Consider the following 15,781-nt stretch of genomic DNA (forward strand, 5'->3'; position numbering starts at 1 on the left):
ATTTGGATTAAGTATTTCAACAAAATTTTACTAAAAGCCTTAATAATACCAAACTTTTGTTTGACAGCTCCACTTACTTATTTTGACATCCTCTTTGAGAAGCCTGGCGAACTCCGGGACACTCGGGTAGAGCCTCAGGGACTCCTTGATGCACCTCTCCAAGTACTTCATGTCGTTGAGGTCCTGCAGAGTGGCTGGGCGGTTGGTTGTGCCGAATATGGCTTCCAGTTCTTTAGCCACGCGCTCCTGTACGTGGGAAAAAGCAGAATAAATATCAAAGAATTAAGATCCGTTAGGCAATAGTGTGTGCTCCCACATAGTGTAGAGGCTTACGCTCTTGAATTATAATCAAAGGGGTTCCGGGTTCGATCCCAGGTGGAGACAAATTGAACTACAAAATGAACTTTAAACCCCACCTGAGCATACAGGAATGTGCACTAAATTTTCTAGGCTGAGAGAGAGGGGGGAAAGGGGATATATTTCATGTGTCAGTTTAGCAACCAATTATATAATGTTTTGTCTTGTCTCATTGACGAGATTCTTTTTAACTTTCATCAGGTAATCAAGGTGTAAAAATATAGATCATTAATAGTACCTGAGTGAATAATTTTGACCTGCTTTGCACTATCACCACTCGCATGTCTTTCCCTTTATGTTATTTTAAGTCGTTTTCCCACTTCTTGGAGTAATCGCGACGATTAGGAAGAATGGTGCGTTGATAAAATGGATGGGACAAACACAATGATAAATCTTAACCGGGGTCTGGACCTAGGGCTTCTGGCTTCGTCGATTGTTAAGATGGCCACTCCACCACCGAATCTGGCTCCCAAAGAAATGTTCAAAAATTTATGTATCTAGTATTAGAAATGTGCTTGAAGCATTAAGAGCTGTGTTCGCAGGCAAAGACAAAGCTTTATAATACATATAGGCCTATCTCATCATTCACTTTCTACTACACTAACTTATGGGTATCTTACCTGTACATGTAAGTGCAAGCCAAGAAGAAATAAAGACCAACATACTCCAGCAGAAGTGGTGTCATGACCCTGTAAACAGAAAATATCTTATCACATAGAAAACCGTGAAAATTATTACATCCAACTCAGTTCATTCCATATGAAATAATTTATTCTTTCTCAATGGTATCTAGACATAAAATCACTGGCGGTGACTAGGGGTACAGCGCCTTGAATAACGTAGTGTGGAAAACGACCCAAGAAACTGGTTCCCCGAGACGATGGCAAGTAGATGGCAGTGCGATCGACCCAGGTGCTAATTTTGTTAGGAAAGTAATGCGGCTTAGTTAGTTTTTGGAATATATTGTGAAGATTTGTTTCTCTAGAAAGGCGGTAAGTGAATTGATGGAAACAGTTATATTTGTGGAGTGATTTGCAGTCACGAAATGGCATTAATTTGGAAAGAAAAGTAAAATAAAATTAATAAATAAATAGCATGCGTAACACAAGAAGAAACATCGCAATGTGATTCAGGAGGTCAGGTCTTGGACTGTGTATTAGAGTTTATTTTTCTATGTTATTAGAATATAAATAGTATCCTGAGAGATATTTCATACCGAGGCGACAAACCACAAATGTCGCTTGAAAGCGAGCAGTCTGAAATCAATGCAGCCTTTCGAACCGTAGGGACAAAAGCTCTGACTGCACAGTTTTCTCAAGGAGATTTTACACCAAAGCGACACGCGACAAACGATACGAGGATTTCACACCAAATCGACACGGGTCATTCGGTCCAAGGCAACTTTCATACCGAAGTGACACATGTTGCTTGGAAAGGAGCCAATCAAGAGCAACATTTCACATCGTAGTGGCATGACGGGAAGCACAGGCCAGTGTTCGGTTGGTGGAATCCTCAAGCGATAAGTGTCGCGTGCCGCTTGTCGCTTTGGTGCGCAATCTCACTAAAGCAAGACACTCATTGCATCGCGTGTGCGCGAACAACAAACCACGGCAACATGTTGCAAGCTATTGAAGAAATGGCCCAGTTTGAGCGACGCAGAAGCGACAAAGCGACACGTCTGGCTTATCGTGTCGCCTAGATCTGTTGTAATGTGCTGTTTATCGCGTCGCCTATCTGTTGTTCGCAAGCAACGCTTGCTAATAGACTGAAGGCACCATGTCGCTTGTCACTTAGTTGGGAACTCCCCCTGTAGCGCGTCGCTTCGGTCTCAGCACCCTTCCTTTAAGGAGCTTTCCGACCGAAGTAACAAGTAGCACGCGAATACGCATATGTCGTTTGCTGTTTGGACCCTCATGTGCAATGAATGCTGTTTTACAGTCTGGAAGTGTGTGTCACTAGTGTGACAGTGTGAACATCCCGTGTCGCTTGTCCCATTGGTTTGAAAGTTGCCTTACACTCATGTCGATGGCACTAAGAAAGTTTTGTGGGATTCCCCTTGTCGTTTCATGCAATCATCATTATCATCATCGCCGCGATTAGTTTAAAGCGGAAGAAAAGAGACAGTAAATATCAAAAATACAAATGCTTCAGTGTGTATATCTTTAAAAGAAATGATGATGATAATAATAATAATAAACCTAATTCATACACAAAAATTTAATTGCCAAGAGCATTCCACGCGTATTTTTTCTCCCGTATTATTAACGAAAGTATGACGATAACAGGACGTGGTCGACTGTCTAGAATGTTCGTTAATATCTTCGCGACCACTTTACCAAATATCATAGCAATTATCACATTCATAGAAATGCTTCATGTAAAAGAATCAGACGTTGCAGCGAAAACTCCATTTACTTCCATTATAAGCAGTCGAACACCAAGCACCGGGGTCAACACCAGCGCCTCTAGCGGATCATTTTCGAGTTGAACCAGCCTGAGAGCGCAGAACCATGCCGTTTTCCACACTACGTTATTCTAGGCGCTGTACTAGGGGTGTTTGGGGGGTAGTTGCCCCCCACTTTTGAATTCTTTGCCCCGCACTACGGCCTTAATGCTAAGCCTTTTGTACCAAGAAGAAGTAAACTGTCCTTGCCCCCCACCCTACCCGCCCAGTTTTGGCACTCAATCTCTGCTACTGTATAAAATATATGCTCACAATAATCATCTGCAGTAATGAAATGATGCAACACAATGCATTTAGGTATCGTAATGGATATTAAAATCTGTCTTTCCACCTCGGTGGCTGAGCACATTATGATTTCGCCACCAAATGTCCAGGCTCCGAGTCTCTTGGACATGGGTTTATCTTAGTGAATGCCCTTTCTCATAAATTTCCTGTAATCACCATTAATGCTCACAGTCGCGATTAACAAAAGGTGGCAGAAGAGACGTAATAAAAAAAATCTGCGCATTATTTAAGTTATTCTTATCAATGTACTGTCTACGATATTCCTATCCTGTTCAAGAGTACCTTTCCTTTGATTAGCACTCCTAAGGGCAGTAGTGCAGCAGACAAGTTTGCGCCTTTCATAATATCTCTTCTTCACTAATCCTTTCGTATCAAGACAGCATGAAGCAGTGTCATGTTGGTAAACACTGTACCGTTATTACATGTGTAACACATTTGATATAGGAAAATAGAAATACCTCAAACATGAAAGTGTCCACCTCTTCACGAATCTCCTCGTCCGAAAGGAGGTTCCCGCCATCAGAGCTCTCGAGCAGGAGGTCGAGAAATGCCAGTCGCTTCTTCTTCGACACTGAAATAATAGTTCTCACATCCATAACCGTAGAATTTACTTAATTTCTTATTTTAATAAAAGCAAGAGTGTAGTGTGCATTTAAGCGCTGTAAGCAATTCTTATAAATATATCCTACAGGGCGAAATTATTCAAATGTTAATCAGCGTGGTTATCTTGTTGTGGGTCTAGTATATAATACCAACAGATGCAGTGGTAAACACATGTAAGCAACGCACTTGCCGCTCCAGCCAGGCGATAGTGGTCATCGTTCGCTGCTGGCCACGTCGCAGTATGTGACAAACCTGTCGCGTAAACAACTGGAAGAATACGCTCTAAGCTTTTAGTGTTGCCTTCAATGTCTTCATACGCAGGAAGGTCGTTATCAACTGTGGCTGTATTTGTTGATGGTAAAATTGTTTCGACAAACTGAACATTATGTCACAGGAATGACCAACTCCATGAATCCCCGCCCTTTTTACCGTGACAAAACAGTGCAAGCACTCTTACAGAAACAAAATTATGACGTGATCCTTGGCGCGCATAGTGTAACACTTACTCTGCACGAGGCTTTTTGTGAAATTTATTGTTTTTTCACTGGTTACGATAGTTGAAATTCCTGAGCAGGTTCTGATCAATTCTGGGGTTATTTCTAGGACTGCTTACATCTTCGAGAACGGCACCGAATGGAAGAAATATTTCATTTGCATTTGAATGTCAAAGGAAGATTACTATTATGAAGTAACTACACGTGAATAATAAATTGTATTGTTGAGATGAAGACAACCACCCGATAGAGATAAAGGAATTTACAACTGATTTTCACTACATGTAAACATAATTAAAATAAGAGAATAGTATTAAACAGATTAGCTCTAATATGAAATATGGAACTGATTCAGCCTTACACAATGCCCTTCCATTATATAAAAATTTGCATCGAACAAAGTGTTATATATGTGAAAAATATGTTCTTCCAGTTTATAAATATTGATGTAGTAAGGCTTTAAGAAGGAAAATGTACAAATTATTGTAATACAGAACTTTTAAATTAAAAGAAAATAAAATATGCTAAACCAGAGTATTTCCTAATGCTAATTATGTAGACCTATAATTATTCACATATTTGTCTTGATTGATTGAATGATTTTAAATCATATGTACGTGATGTATATCTGGTAGAATGATAGCTGCTACCCCAACAAGGTATATGTCGGGCAAAAACAAACAGAAATACAGAACTTTTGTGGAGTTAGCTATAGGAAAAATCATTCATAAATTGCTTATTCACATACTGGCATTATCTCTGCACGAGGGGTTTGGGCATTCACTTTAAATAAATTCCATAAACTCAACACCAAAAAGAGCTACAATCCTCACTTACAGTAAATGCTTTCCTCTTCTGCTTCCTCTTCCGTATCCTGACGTTGAGATTTCAGTTCCTTGAAAAGTGCCTTCCTTTCCTGAATCACCTGGAGAAAAAGGAGTGTTATTGAAGATAACATATATCAAGTGTAAGAAGTATGGTTTTTTGTAGTTTATTAAAGAGATGTGATACCAACCATTTTTTAAAGTCAACCCTGGAAGATGCAATAGATCGCGTCGAAATAATCCAAGGGAAACGTTATAAGCCATTCCATGTGAAAGTGGACAAACAAAGTTAATTTTATTTTTATTCAAAGTATCACTTATGAAATTAAATTAAAGGGATACCTAAGCAGAATTTGGAATTATTAATACAAACAGTTTCATGACTTTTAAATAACATTGTTTCAAAATTATTACTTTTTATATAGTAGAAGTGGGATTTTATGTGTGGTGTTTGCACTTAATTTAGTTTCATTATGTTACAGTATTATACCATGAGAAAACTAAATTCATTCTAATTCGTTCTAATTGTCTCCTTTATTGTTTCTATACCTTAAGCTCTGAAGTATTCCACTTCATTTCTGAAACAAACCTTAGTTAGAATAATCTATTTATGTTAATTTTTCATAGCCTTTGCATTGTTCCATAATCCCACAAAGTAAATAATGTGCATGGTGTCACACTAGTCACAGGCAAAAAATGTTTAGTTATATAAAAGTATGTAGCAGAAACAAAGCATCCAAATGTCGAGTAAAATTTGGTTTGTGAAAATAAGATAAAATTGTTTCAGTAAATAAGATAAAATTGTTTCAGTAAACCCATATTTCACAGAGTTTTCTAAAATACTGAGGAAGGTCTTAAAATCATGTCTCAGAAGTGCTACAAAAAATGTATTTTCTGTAGCTGAAAACTGAGATGAGGGAGGAATACTCTGAAATTAAATAACATTCATCAAGAAGAATGAAATTACATGCATTGATAGAGTTACATATTTGAAGGAGCCGTTCGATCCCAGGCGTGAGAGAACCGAGATTTTTCCCCACCTGTTCAAGCAGCTTCGGCGCCCACCCAGCGTCGTATAAAGTGGGTACCTGGAGGAAACTCTGGGGGGTGAAGGCGGCCAGGGGCGTGGTGCTGATCACATCACCCCCACCTTCGGCTGTGATCAAGAAAGTGTGGGGCCCTAACTCCCCACCTCCTATACGCATTCATGGCGTGGTGCAAAGCACACGGGAACACTATTTTTTTACTTTACTTTTACAAGAAAATAATTAAAAAATGAATTTAAATTTGTCTCAATGTCACACCCGTCATGAAATTGCCCGTAAACAGTCCTGGAGTGTTAGGTACATATAGGTCACAGATCTGTTACAGGTATGTGTAACTATTTATCTAATTTTCTCTAGTATCCCATTTTTTCCTTCTAGCCCTTCACCTAACTCAGAACCACAGACCACCGCTGTAAAGAACACGGGACCCCTGGCGTAATGGTGACCTGTGTTAAACACTCTGCCACAGAGGTTGGCTGGGCAGGGATTCGAACCCGGGAACTTTGATGGCTAAATGGAAAGCAGACTTTTTATGAGCAATCTTGCCGCACTCATATAATTTATAGAAAGTTAATCAATTCTTTTTGATATATTGTATTTCTACCTAAAAGAAATAACTGAGCGTTAACATTGGGGGAAGAAAGAAGTACTCCCCAGGTGATTTAAGAGTTGCAAAGTGCGCTTTGCGATGCGTGCTTTCAAGTGCAACAATATAAATCAACTTTCAAGTTTCTAAATAATTGATTTATTGGCTTAATTTTACTTCGCTTTTTGTGCCACTTTTGACTAATTTGGGAAGATGGAGATGAGTGATGATATGATGAAATTGATGAATAAGCACTCCCAAACATTCATGCCTGGCGTCATAGCGCGATGTGCTAACCACTCCGCCACGGGGGTGGGGGCGTTTCTAAATAATGTTCAGTAAAGATAAATTATTTCTGAAGGTTTGGACACTGACAGAAATCGTTCCAAGAGAGACAGCTCACCTTATTCGTGAAGCCATGGACTATATTGAGGATCTTTGTCTGCTCCCAGCCGGAAGGGGTGAGGCTGAAGAGCCAGTTGGGCAGCTGGAGGAGGCTGAACTGGTGGTCGTGGATTATCTCGCTCAGCCTAGACATCATGGGAACACAATTGACATAGTATAACGTGTCAAAGTTATTCATTCTAGCCCAAAACAAGTCAAATAAGTAACCACAAATATATTAATTTGAATTAGATCGTGTTTCAACAAGTTTGGCACAGTGGGAAGATTTTCTATAATTCTACAATGTGCATGCTATGAAATGAAAGCGTAAGTTGTACAGATATATATATATTCACGGAGCAGATACTGCAGTGAAAACAGAAAAAATCGTGTTATAACTCAAATAATTTAATAAAATTCTTAAATATATACATAAATAATATCACGACAAATATTTTTTTTAATATTTAAAAACAGTCTCAAACGTAACTTATTTCAAAATAAAATATAACCTAAACAAACTATTCGAGTATGAAAGCTCCTTTTATTTAAAGCTGCATTAAATGACTGTTTCATGAATTGCTACACTGTAAAAAAAAATACACTTTCTGCACACTTTTGGAACACTTCCTAGAAACTACTTTTGATCACTTCTTGTACACATTAAATGTGCACAAGAAGTGTACAGGAAGTGCTCCAATAGTGCACACGAAGTGCTAAAAAGTGTATAGGAAGTGTACAAAAAGTGCAGCAAAAGAAGTGTACAGGAAGTGTGCAAGAAGTACTTCCAATATAAAGGTATCCCAAAAGTGTGCTGCAGAAACTACTTTTGATCACTTCTGGTACACTTTACACATTTGGAACACTTGTGAAAATACTTGAGCGACACTTCTTGCACACATGAGATATATCGCAATTCAGTACTCATACTCAGTTTCTAGAATAAAAATGCAGTTGACTCACATTTAACTTGACAATTGAAGGAGGAAAAAGCAACAACTTTCAACTGTGAACATTAAATTTTGTGAGATGCGTGTTTGTTTTTCTGACACACGTACCTTCTACTTATATAGTCCAGAATCAAAGAGATTGCTCATGGGAGATTCACTTTTATTCACTGCAGTACATTTTCTTCTTTAATTTGTATCTTAGATGTTCACATATTTTTCGAAGAGTGTTAAAGCACAATTTTTCACTATGATTACAATCAAACGTATCATTATTTGTTGTACAAAAACTTATGTTTCTTGTACACATTTTGACAGAACCATCTAGCGGCCGGTGTAGGAACAACCAGCCCCCCGAAGTTAACGATCTGTTTTGGTGTGCTTTAAAGATGAATAGTTCGATTTAAGAAAATCTATTAATTTCCTCGGAACATTCAACTTGCTCCTTCTTCAATTTTAATGAGATTTATCCAATTATCAAATTGGTACATTAAACAAAAAAGTATTGATAGTTTCATGATGCAATGCGATTTCCATGTGTTCCAGGAAAAAAATAGTTATATTTTGTTATTGTTTAATGTTGCTTGCTTTCAAGTGTGTTACTGCTTTATATAATGAAATTGATTTATGTTCATAAGATATTCATTTGTCAAAAAAGTATAAAATAACAATCGATATGACCAACAACACAAAATGAAATCATGTGCTACAAAAGTGTACAAGAAGTGTACAGACTTACTTTAAACAAAAGTGTACAGAAAGCGTTGAAGAAGTGCACACAACTTTGAATGTGTCCCCAAAGTGTGCAACAAGTGTACAAAATTTCGTCATTTCGGGTCGCACACATCTAGAACACTTTAAGTACACTTTTGCAACACCTTCAGTACACATCTTGTGCATATTATATGCAAGAAAGTGTACCAAAAGTGTACAAGAAGTGTATTTTTTTTTACAGTGTACGTATTTCCAGATTTAAGATACAGTAGACAAAAATCCCACCAGAAAATTTGGAATTGCCTTTATAGTCTACTGTATCACTGAAAAATAATGAAATGTATACTCACTTATAAACAGCCTTCACGTAGTCTGAATTCTCATTGCGTTGGGCATTCACGGATATTCCCATAACAGATTCTGGAATAAAAAGTTAATTAATTGGATTAAAATCATTGGACTGCAAAAAAGGAGCACGTGTCCAAGTTAATTAATTACCGATTAATCAAGCTGATCATTTATTTTCCATTCGGTTAATCTGATTGAATACTCATCGACTGAAATTTACTTCTATTATCAACTATCAAAAAAAGACTGATTATTTCAGATTGAACTGAAAGAGGCCAAATTCCCAGGAGGGGAACCTTCAAGTTTAACATCAAACATGTTCAGAACTCGCAAACATGTGGGTTAAAGAACTTTAAATCGAACTAAAGGAGCAACACTTACTCACCGCATATGATATCAAGCGTGCAGAGAGTTATGTAAGGGAAGACGTTGAAAGGAGATGCCCCAAGTTTCTCCTTGAGTTTCTGAACCAAAATCTGACTCGTGGCATTGAACACTGGGACGAAGTTCTCCAGAATTCTGAAGTGGAAGGCGGGAGTAATCAGCTTCCTGTGAAGGTGCCATTTGGATCCTAAAGGACGAATTAACTATTACGTTTCAAGGATATAAAAAAATCATCTTACAATATTTGAAACGTTTGCGTAATAATAAAGTCAAAATAATTGTTTTGTATTTTTACAAATATTAGTTACTTTGCAGAATCAACTTCCGTGGGTGTTTCATGGATTTTCTTGGCAATGCAAGCATTGTAAAGCAATACAAACATGGACGTCTGAAAAAGGGGGCCACGCCCACACCCCCACCCGCTGGAAAATTAATGTCCGACTAAAAAGTATATACATTCACACATAATTTCATTTCAGTCACAGTAATTTATGTTAATTAATAGAAGAGCGTTGAAGGAACATGAAAATTTCAGACTGAAGCAGTGTTTTTTTTGAGGAGGCATCACTATTATCAGGAAAAATATGCCTTCTTTGCCCCCCCCCCTGGAAAATATTACCTTTTTTGCCCCTCCCTCGGGGAAAAAATCCTGCGGATGTCCATGAATGCAGAAAAGGTATAAGACATCGTAAAACGAATCAGGGAAAAATGCGCCCGGGAAAAATGCGCTCTCGCAATAAAAGTGGGAAAAATGCGCCCTCCTAAGAGTAACCACATTAGAAAGTGGGAAAAATGCGCCCAGCACACATGACCTTCACCAACTAATCCATTGAAGGGTTGGAATTCCCGGTTATCTAACTCTGTTCATTTGCTTGCTTCTATCGCAATGATCCCCCGCGAGGACGTTGAAGATGGGTGGCTCCAAATCCATAGTACGGCGCCAGCAGGAGAGAAACTGACAGCGTTTCTTGACTACTTTGTACAATAATGGCTGCAAAATCCAAATCTACCAGTTGATGTGTGGCACTGGAGATGCAAAGCACCGCACGAACAATGCTGTCGAAGGGTGGAACAAAAAGCTGCTTGAGAAAGTTCGACTTCATCCCAACTTCTACACCCTTCTGAAGACGCTGAAGAAGGAAGCGGAATACAGCGGATATAAATATGACAGGGCTAGAATCGGTTTGGAAGGAACGAAGAGGATGAACAGATTAGCAAACTTTTACACACTTACAAAACAAGCACACCCAAGGACCTTACGAAGTGCCTCAGAAGTCTGGCGTACATCCAAAAAATAGAGCAAAAGATCGTCAACGGAGGTCACAAGAAATGGAAATACAAATGTAAATAAAAACTTCAATCAAATAAAATAAAAGTTACAAAAGTAAAATAAAAAAACAATATGACAAAGGACATCATCATCTCCAGCTTCTAAACACGCCAGAAAAGATAATATTTTTACTGTACTTTTTAAAAAAATATCTTTCCTGACAGTCCCAATCCAGTGTTAAGTGTGAGGGGAAGCCGCGTAAAGGTTGTTTTAATTAACATATTATCATATTGGTGAAGGTCGTGTGTGCTGGGCGCATTTTTCCCACTTTTCATTGTGGTTACTCTGGGGAGGGCGCATTTTTCCCACTTTTATTGCGAGAGCGCACTTTTCCCGGGCGCATTTTTCCCGACACCCGTAAAACAAATAGGAAAATTGCCTAATAAATCACAATTCCCAAAATCAATTAATACAGTATGTACGGCATTAGACTATGCTAGAATATTAGAGTAGAAATTGTAATTTTCCTAGACGTACCAGTACTGGTGAGCAGCCCAGTTCCCAACCACGGCTGCATGTATTCATAGTCCACAGGTCGATCTACATGTTTTGCATTTCCAAGGACTACCTGGAAAGAGTTCACGGTTTAATATTGTTGATAATTCAATATGCCTAGGGGAACCACGGTGCTCCAGCCGGTAGAGCGCCTGACTGTCACTGCTTACCGCCACAACGAGCTTAAAAGATAATTATTCCGATCAGGTACTACTTGTGGCCAATAAATATAATTGGACTTCATTCTTTACTTTCAAATATAAAATGTAAATTTTAAATAAAACCTTGCGCCAAAGAACTTACCTCGACGTCCGTGGGAGAAGTGAGGAGCGCGTATGGAAGGGAACCAAACCAGACGAGACACACCGGGTTGTGTTCGGACATGAACTGGCAAAGGCGGCGGAAGACATCTGAAAAGAATAGCAAATATCCATTAGGGTACCAGGTGACGTAGTGTTAATGTCGCAGCCTTGTAATCCAAGGTTCGATACTCGGGTGAGGCACAGTGGTTCGCATTCCAACTTAACTGTAGATCCAGTTAAACACCTCTGTGTGTGTGTGTGCCACCTCTCTCTCGCTCTCTCTATATCTCTGTGTGTCTGCTTATTATTATTATTATTGTTGTTTGATTGATTGATTTGGTGTACAAGTCCACTTTATGCACAGTAAGGCTAATCGGGACTGGACCTACAGTTTAAAGTGGGATCCGAACCACTATGTGCCTCCACCAGGTAACAAACCCGGAACCCCTTGATTAAAAGGCGACGACGCTACCACTGCGCCATCGGGGAGGCTATTATTGTTTGAGCACTAACAATTACTGGAGTACAAAAATCTTGAATTCTGCCCATTTTTCTCCCTATTGTGATTGCTCCCTCATTTCTGAAAAGAAAAATAGAAGCAGTCTTCGACACAAGCATTTTAAATGATTGATTGATTGATTGATTTAGTTTATTTTACTTCGCGGTTTGTGCCTCTTGGCTAATTTGCGAAGATGGGGATGAGTGATGAAATGATGAAATTGATGAATGGACATTCACAAACAACCAAGTCCGACCGGGATTCAAACCCGGGACCCTTGGCGTCGCAGCGCGATGTGCTATCCACTCGGCCACAGGGTCGGGCCATTTTAAATGCAGCAGAACATTTAAAATTTCTCGAGTGTTGAGGAACCAGAAAATGGTGCTAAAGATATTTTTATCCTAATTTCAGTACAGGCGCGGCTCGTGCATTATTTACCCGGGGGTTCACTGAAGTGATGTGACATATATTCACTTTCCGCAAAATATACTTCCTTCGCCCAACAAAAGGATGGGAGGAGGGTTTAAAAGCTTTGTCAAGAATTCATTTTATCTGGGAGTATAAGGTTTTGTTGTAGGGGTGTGCGAATAAATTTAGGGCTGAAACTACAATAAATTGTGCCTTTATGAAAAAAGTTGAATTTTGTTGGAATATCATGGACGTCCTCAAGTAGGGGCAAGTAATATATTTTTTCCCCACGAGGAGCAAAAAACACTCCTTCAGTCTGAAGTTACTGCAACGCTTTTATAATAATTACCAAAAATTACTGTGACTGAAATTAAATTATATGCGTGTAATATATAATTTTTGGTTTACATTCAATTTCCATGGGGGGCGGCCCCCTTTTCCCCTTCCGGACGTCCATGCTGACTAATCAGAACTGGTCCTACATTTGTTAAAGGGAAATGGCAACTAATGGCATGCGCATACTAGAAATCAAACCTGAGACCCTTTCATTTATACGCGACAGGTTTGTTCAAATTTGGGGCTGGTCGACCAGCACACGCTTTTTTTCAGTGGACAAGGAAGTTTGTTTACGTTAATTATGTGCATTTCTATCGGTCATTTCTTACCTGCGCGGACAGCAACGCCTACACTGCATCAAATGACATAACTTAGGTAAAGTCCATCCCTCGTTTCACTCGCAGCATCACTTAATACTTTCCAACAAGTATCCAAGCACTTCAAAAACTAAAAAACTTAAGACTTTGACACCGAGCGACAGCGAGTCACGTTTTCGCGCCATTCTTTCTCTTTCGCGAACCCGAAGTGTTTCCACCTTTAAGGAAAAACCTCTGAATGCATGCACAAGGTATTTTGGTAATGTATCTCCTTTATTTTAATTCATCGCATCTAATTCCAGCTTCTATTTGTTTCCACTCATCCATCTCTGACACAATCTTGCATTTATTCCAAGAAGTTCGGTGCAAAAATGATACAAGAGAAGATTGAATATGTAATGTGTGCGCTTCAAACTTGAACCGCACACAGCAACACTGGAAGGGAGGAAGCAGCGAGAAAGGAGCCTTGTCCCGCGGCTTCTGCGAGAGAACGAACTGCGCATGACCGTTGGGTAGAGACATAGGTTCTGGAATCTCATCTCCCATGTATTTTGTCCTATACCCTCCTCGCGCTTCTGCTCCCGCACGAAGCTTTCACAATGGCACAAGCTGTCCTGTGGGGGTTCAACTCAGGGTCTGTATCAGGGCGGCCGATTCGCGGTTTCTTCTTCTCAGCAAGAGAGTTCGCCGTGTTACGGGCACAAATACATGACTTATTGTGTAGAATTTTTAGCGAAATTATGTGAAAATTTAAAGACATTGTTCATTCTCGAGGTGATTATCGTATATTACTGGGGGTTCACTGATCCTGTGCGCTATAGGGCCAACCGCGCCTGTTTCAGTACCAAAATTTCAGGATCCCAGTTACTTCTAGTGAAGATTTTTTTATTTGTGTTTTAGTGCTAACATATCGCACGCACTAGGTTCAGTGTCTTGCTTTCTGATGACAATACTTTGTCCGCAACTTGTACATTTGACATGGGCTGGACAATTTCATTCCTTGAAAAGATGCAAAAAGCCAAAAGCAGTAGCGAAAAATGGAACGATACTGTTATCTAAGTCGGCGATTGTACGTTCACATTGGCAGCGATAAGAACACTCGTTGTTGCTTGCCTAACAAGAGTGTGAGATAACAAGTTTGCTTCTTACCTTCGTGTGGAATTCCTGCAAAAGCGAGCGCATTGCCAACCAACGGCAGAGGCTTGGGCCCTGGAACGTCGCTGAGTATCCGCTTCTTCCTGTCGCCTCGAAAGAGGTAAAGCAACAATGCAATCCCGACGACCGCTCCCAGCGCCACCAACACGTCCATCGCTCAACCAACACTCGTCGCGCGCTTGCCTCGTGCGGAGCTTCGACCTTGAAATCAGGAACGTTGACGACGTCTGAGCCGGTGGAGTGAGGGGAGAGGGGATTTTTCTGCGGAAACGAGTCATCAGGTCTAGTTAAAAGCTTGTAGTATTACCAAAGATTACGTATTAACTTATTATTAATCAGAAATATTCGCGTTCCAATCCCGTCAGCAAAAAGACAATGGGGGAGAATTATGTCAAACGAAAGTTTTTTTTTTCTGCCACATTAGAATGATGATGAGATTGAATTGATGACACAACATACATATCTTGTATTTGTTGGCTAATCGCGACAATGAGAATGAGTGAATCAGAACGCTACATTTTATAAGTAGCTTCGCTACAAGTACAGCTACATTTGACAAAAAGTAGCTCGCTACGCTACTCCTGTTCGCTACTCGCTACTTCGCTACTTTTGCACTACTTCTGTATTAAAAACTTAAAACAACCATATGGCTATTCAAAAGAAGCCCTAGTATCAGGCCCGTACCCAGGATTTATTTGAGGGGGAGCCAAGCCCAAAACCTTGGTTATATGTATGGGCTTGGCATGAAATATATGTCAATTATTGAATAATTAATTAATATCAGTAAGTAATTAATTAATTTATTTATCTATATTTATATTTATAAACATAATAAACAAATTAATTTGCTACATTTATAAACTAGCAAATTAATTCCTTTAACGACTGGTTCAAAATATCAAGAAATTATAAGATAGGTGAAATATTTTTAATAAGTGTTAGATATTATTTAATTATTGATTTTTGTTAAAAATAATAATTAAATTTTCATACTTTTATTGTGTTATGTTTTTATAATGGTGTAAATCTCTTAATAGTCTCTCGAAAAGAAATATTTCCTTATCAGAGTTGTAGAGATTTCAGCGCCCAGGACGAGAATGATTTTCACACTCCCTGCACCGAATTTACCTCCCCCCCTACCATACTTAGACATTGTAGAAATTTTATGTACTTACTCTTTTCCGTTGAATCCTAAGGAAAAAACCTTAGCATTCAAGAAATGTGGCTAAAAAAAGGACAGTCGGTTGGGCATCCCACACCATCTTCATTGAAGCACTGTGTGTTATTGTTCACATCTGCAAAATCGATTGCAAATTAAAGATAACTAGGTGGAGGGACCAAAAATGAGAAACTTTAAGAAGACATTAGTTTTCTTTAAAATTAACATGTAAGTGCTATGTTTTATTCCCGACGAAAGGAGGTGAGAAATGGAGGAGAAATAACAGGTCCGTCTAATTTCTATGTTCCAGGGGCCTAGGGTGAAAATGACAAAGACCTTCGCAG

At 39.1% G+C, this 15,781-nt stretch overlaps 1 protein-coding gene across 1 annotated transcript in view; it reads right to left on the minus strand.

Moving 5' to 3' along the window:
• The window catches only part of LOC145984052 (uncharacterized), a 63,166-nt gene extending 48,717 nt beyond the window's left edge, over positions 1 to 14,449 (minus strand). The window contains exons 1-10 of the mRNA XM_083117405.1: positions 14,273 to 14,449; positions 11,565 to 11,671; positions 11,244 to 11,334; positions 9,438 to 9,623; positions 9,055 to 9,124; positions 7,063 to 7,189; positions 5,041 to 5,128; positions 3,565 to 3,677; positions 978 to 1,046; positions 78 to 246 (exon numbers count right to left, since the gene is read on the minus strand). Coding sequence (XP_082973531.1) covers positions 78 to 246; positions 978 to 1,046; positions 3,565 to 3,677; positions 5,041 to 5,128; positions 7,063 to 7,189; positions 9,055 to 9,124; positions 9,438 to 9,623; positions 11,244 to 11,334; positions 11,565 to 11,671; positions 14,273 to 14,432 — 1,180 coding nt within the window. The 5' untranslated portion in view covers positions 14,433 to 14,449. The remainder of the gene's footprint in view (positions 1 to 77; positions 247 to 977; positions 1,047 to 3,564; positions 3,678 to 5,040; positions 5,129 to 7,062; positions 7,190 to 9,054; positions 9,125 to 9,437; positions 9,624 to 11,243; positions 11,335 to 11,564; positions 11,672 to 14,272) is intronic.
• Positions 14,450 to 15,781: the final 1,332 nt, after the last annotated feature.

Source organism: Lepisma saccharinum, chromosome 1 (assembly GCF_977018435.1).
Source record: "Lepisma saccharinum chromosome 1, izLepSacc3.1, whole genome shotgun sequence".
In the NCBI taxonomy this organism is placed as follows: Eukaryota; Metazoa; Arthropoda; class Insecta; order Zygentoma; family Lepismatidae; genus Lepisma; species Lepisma saccharinum.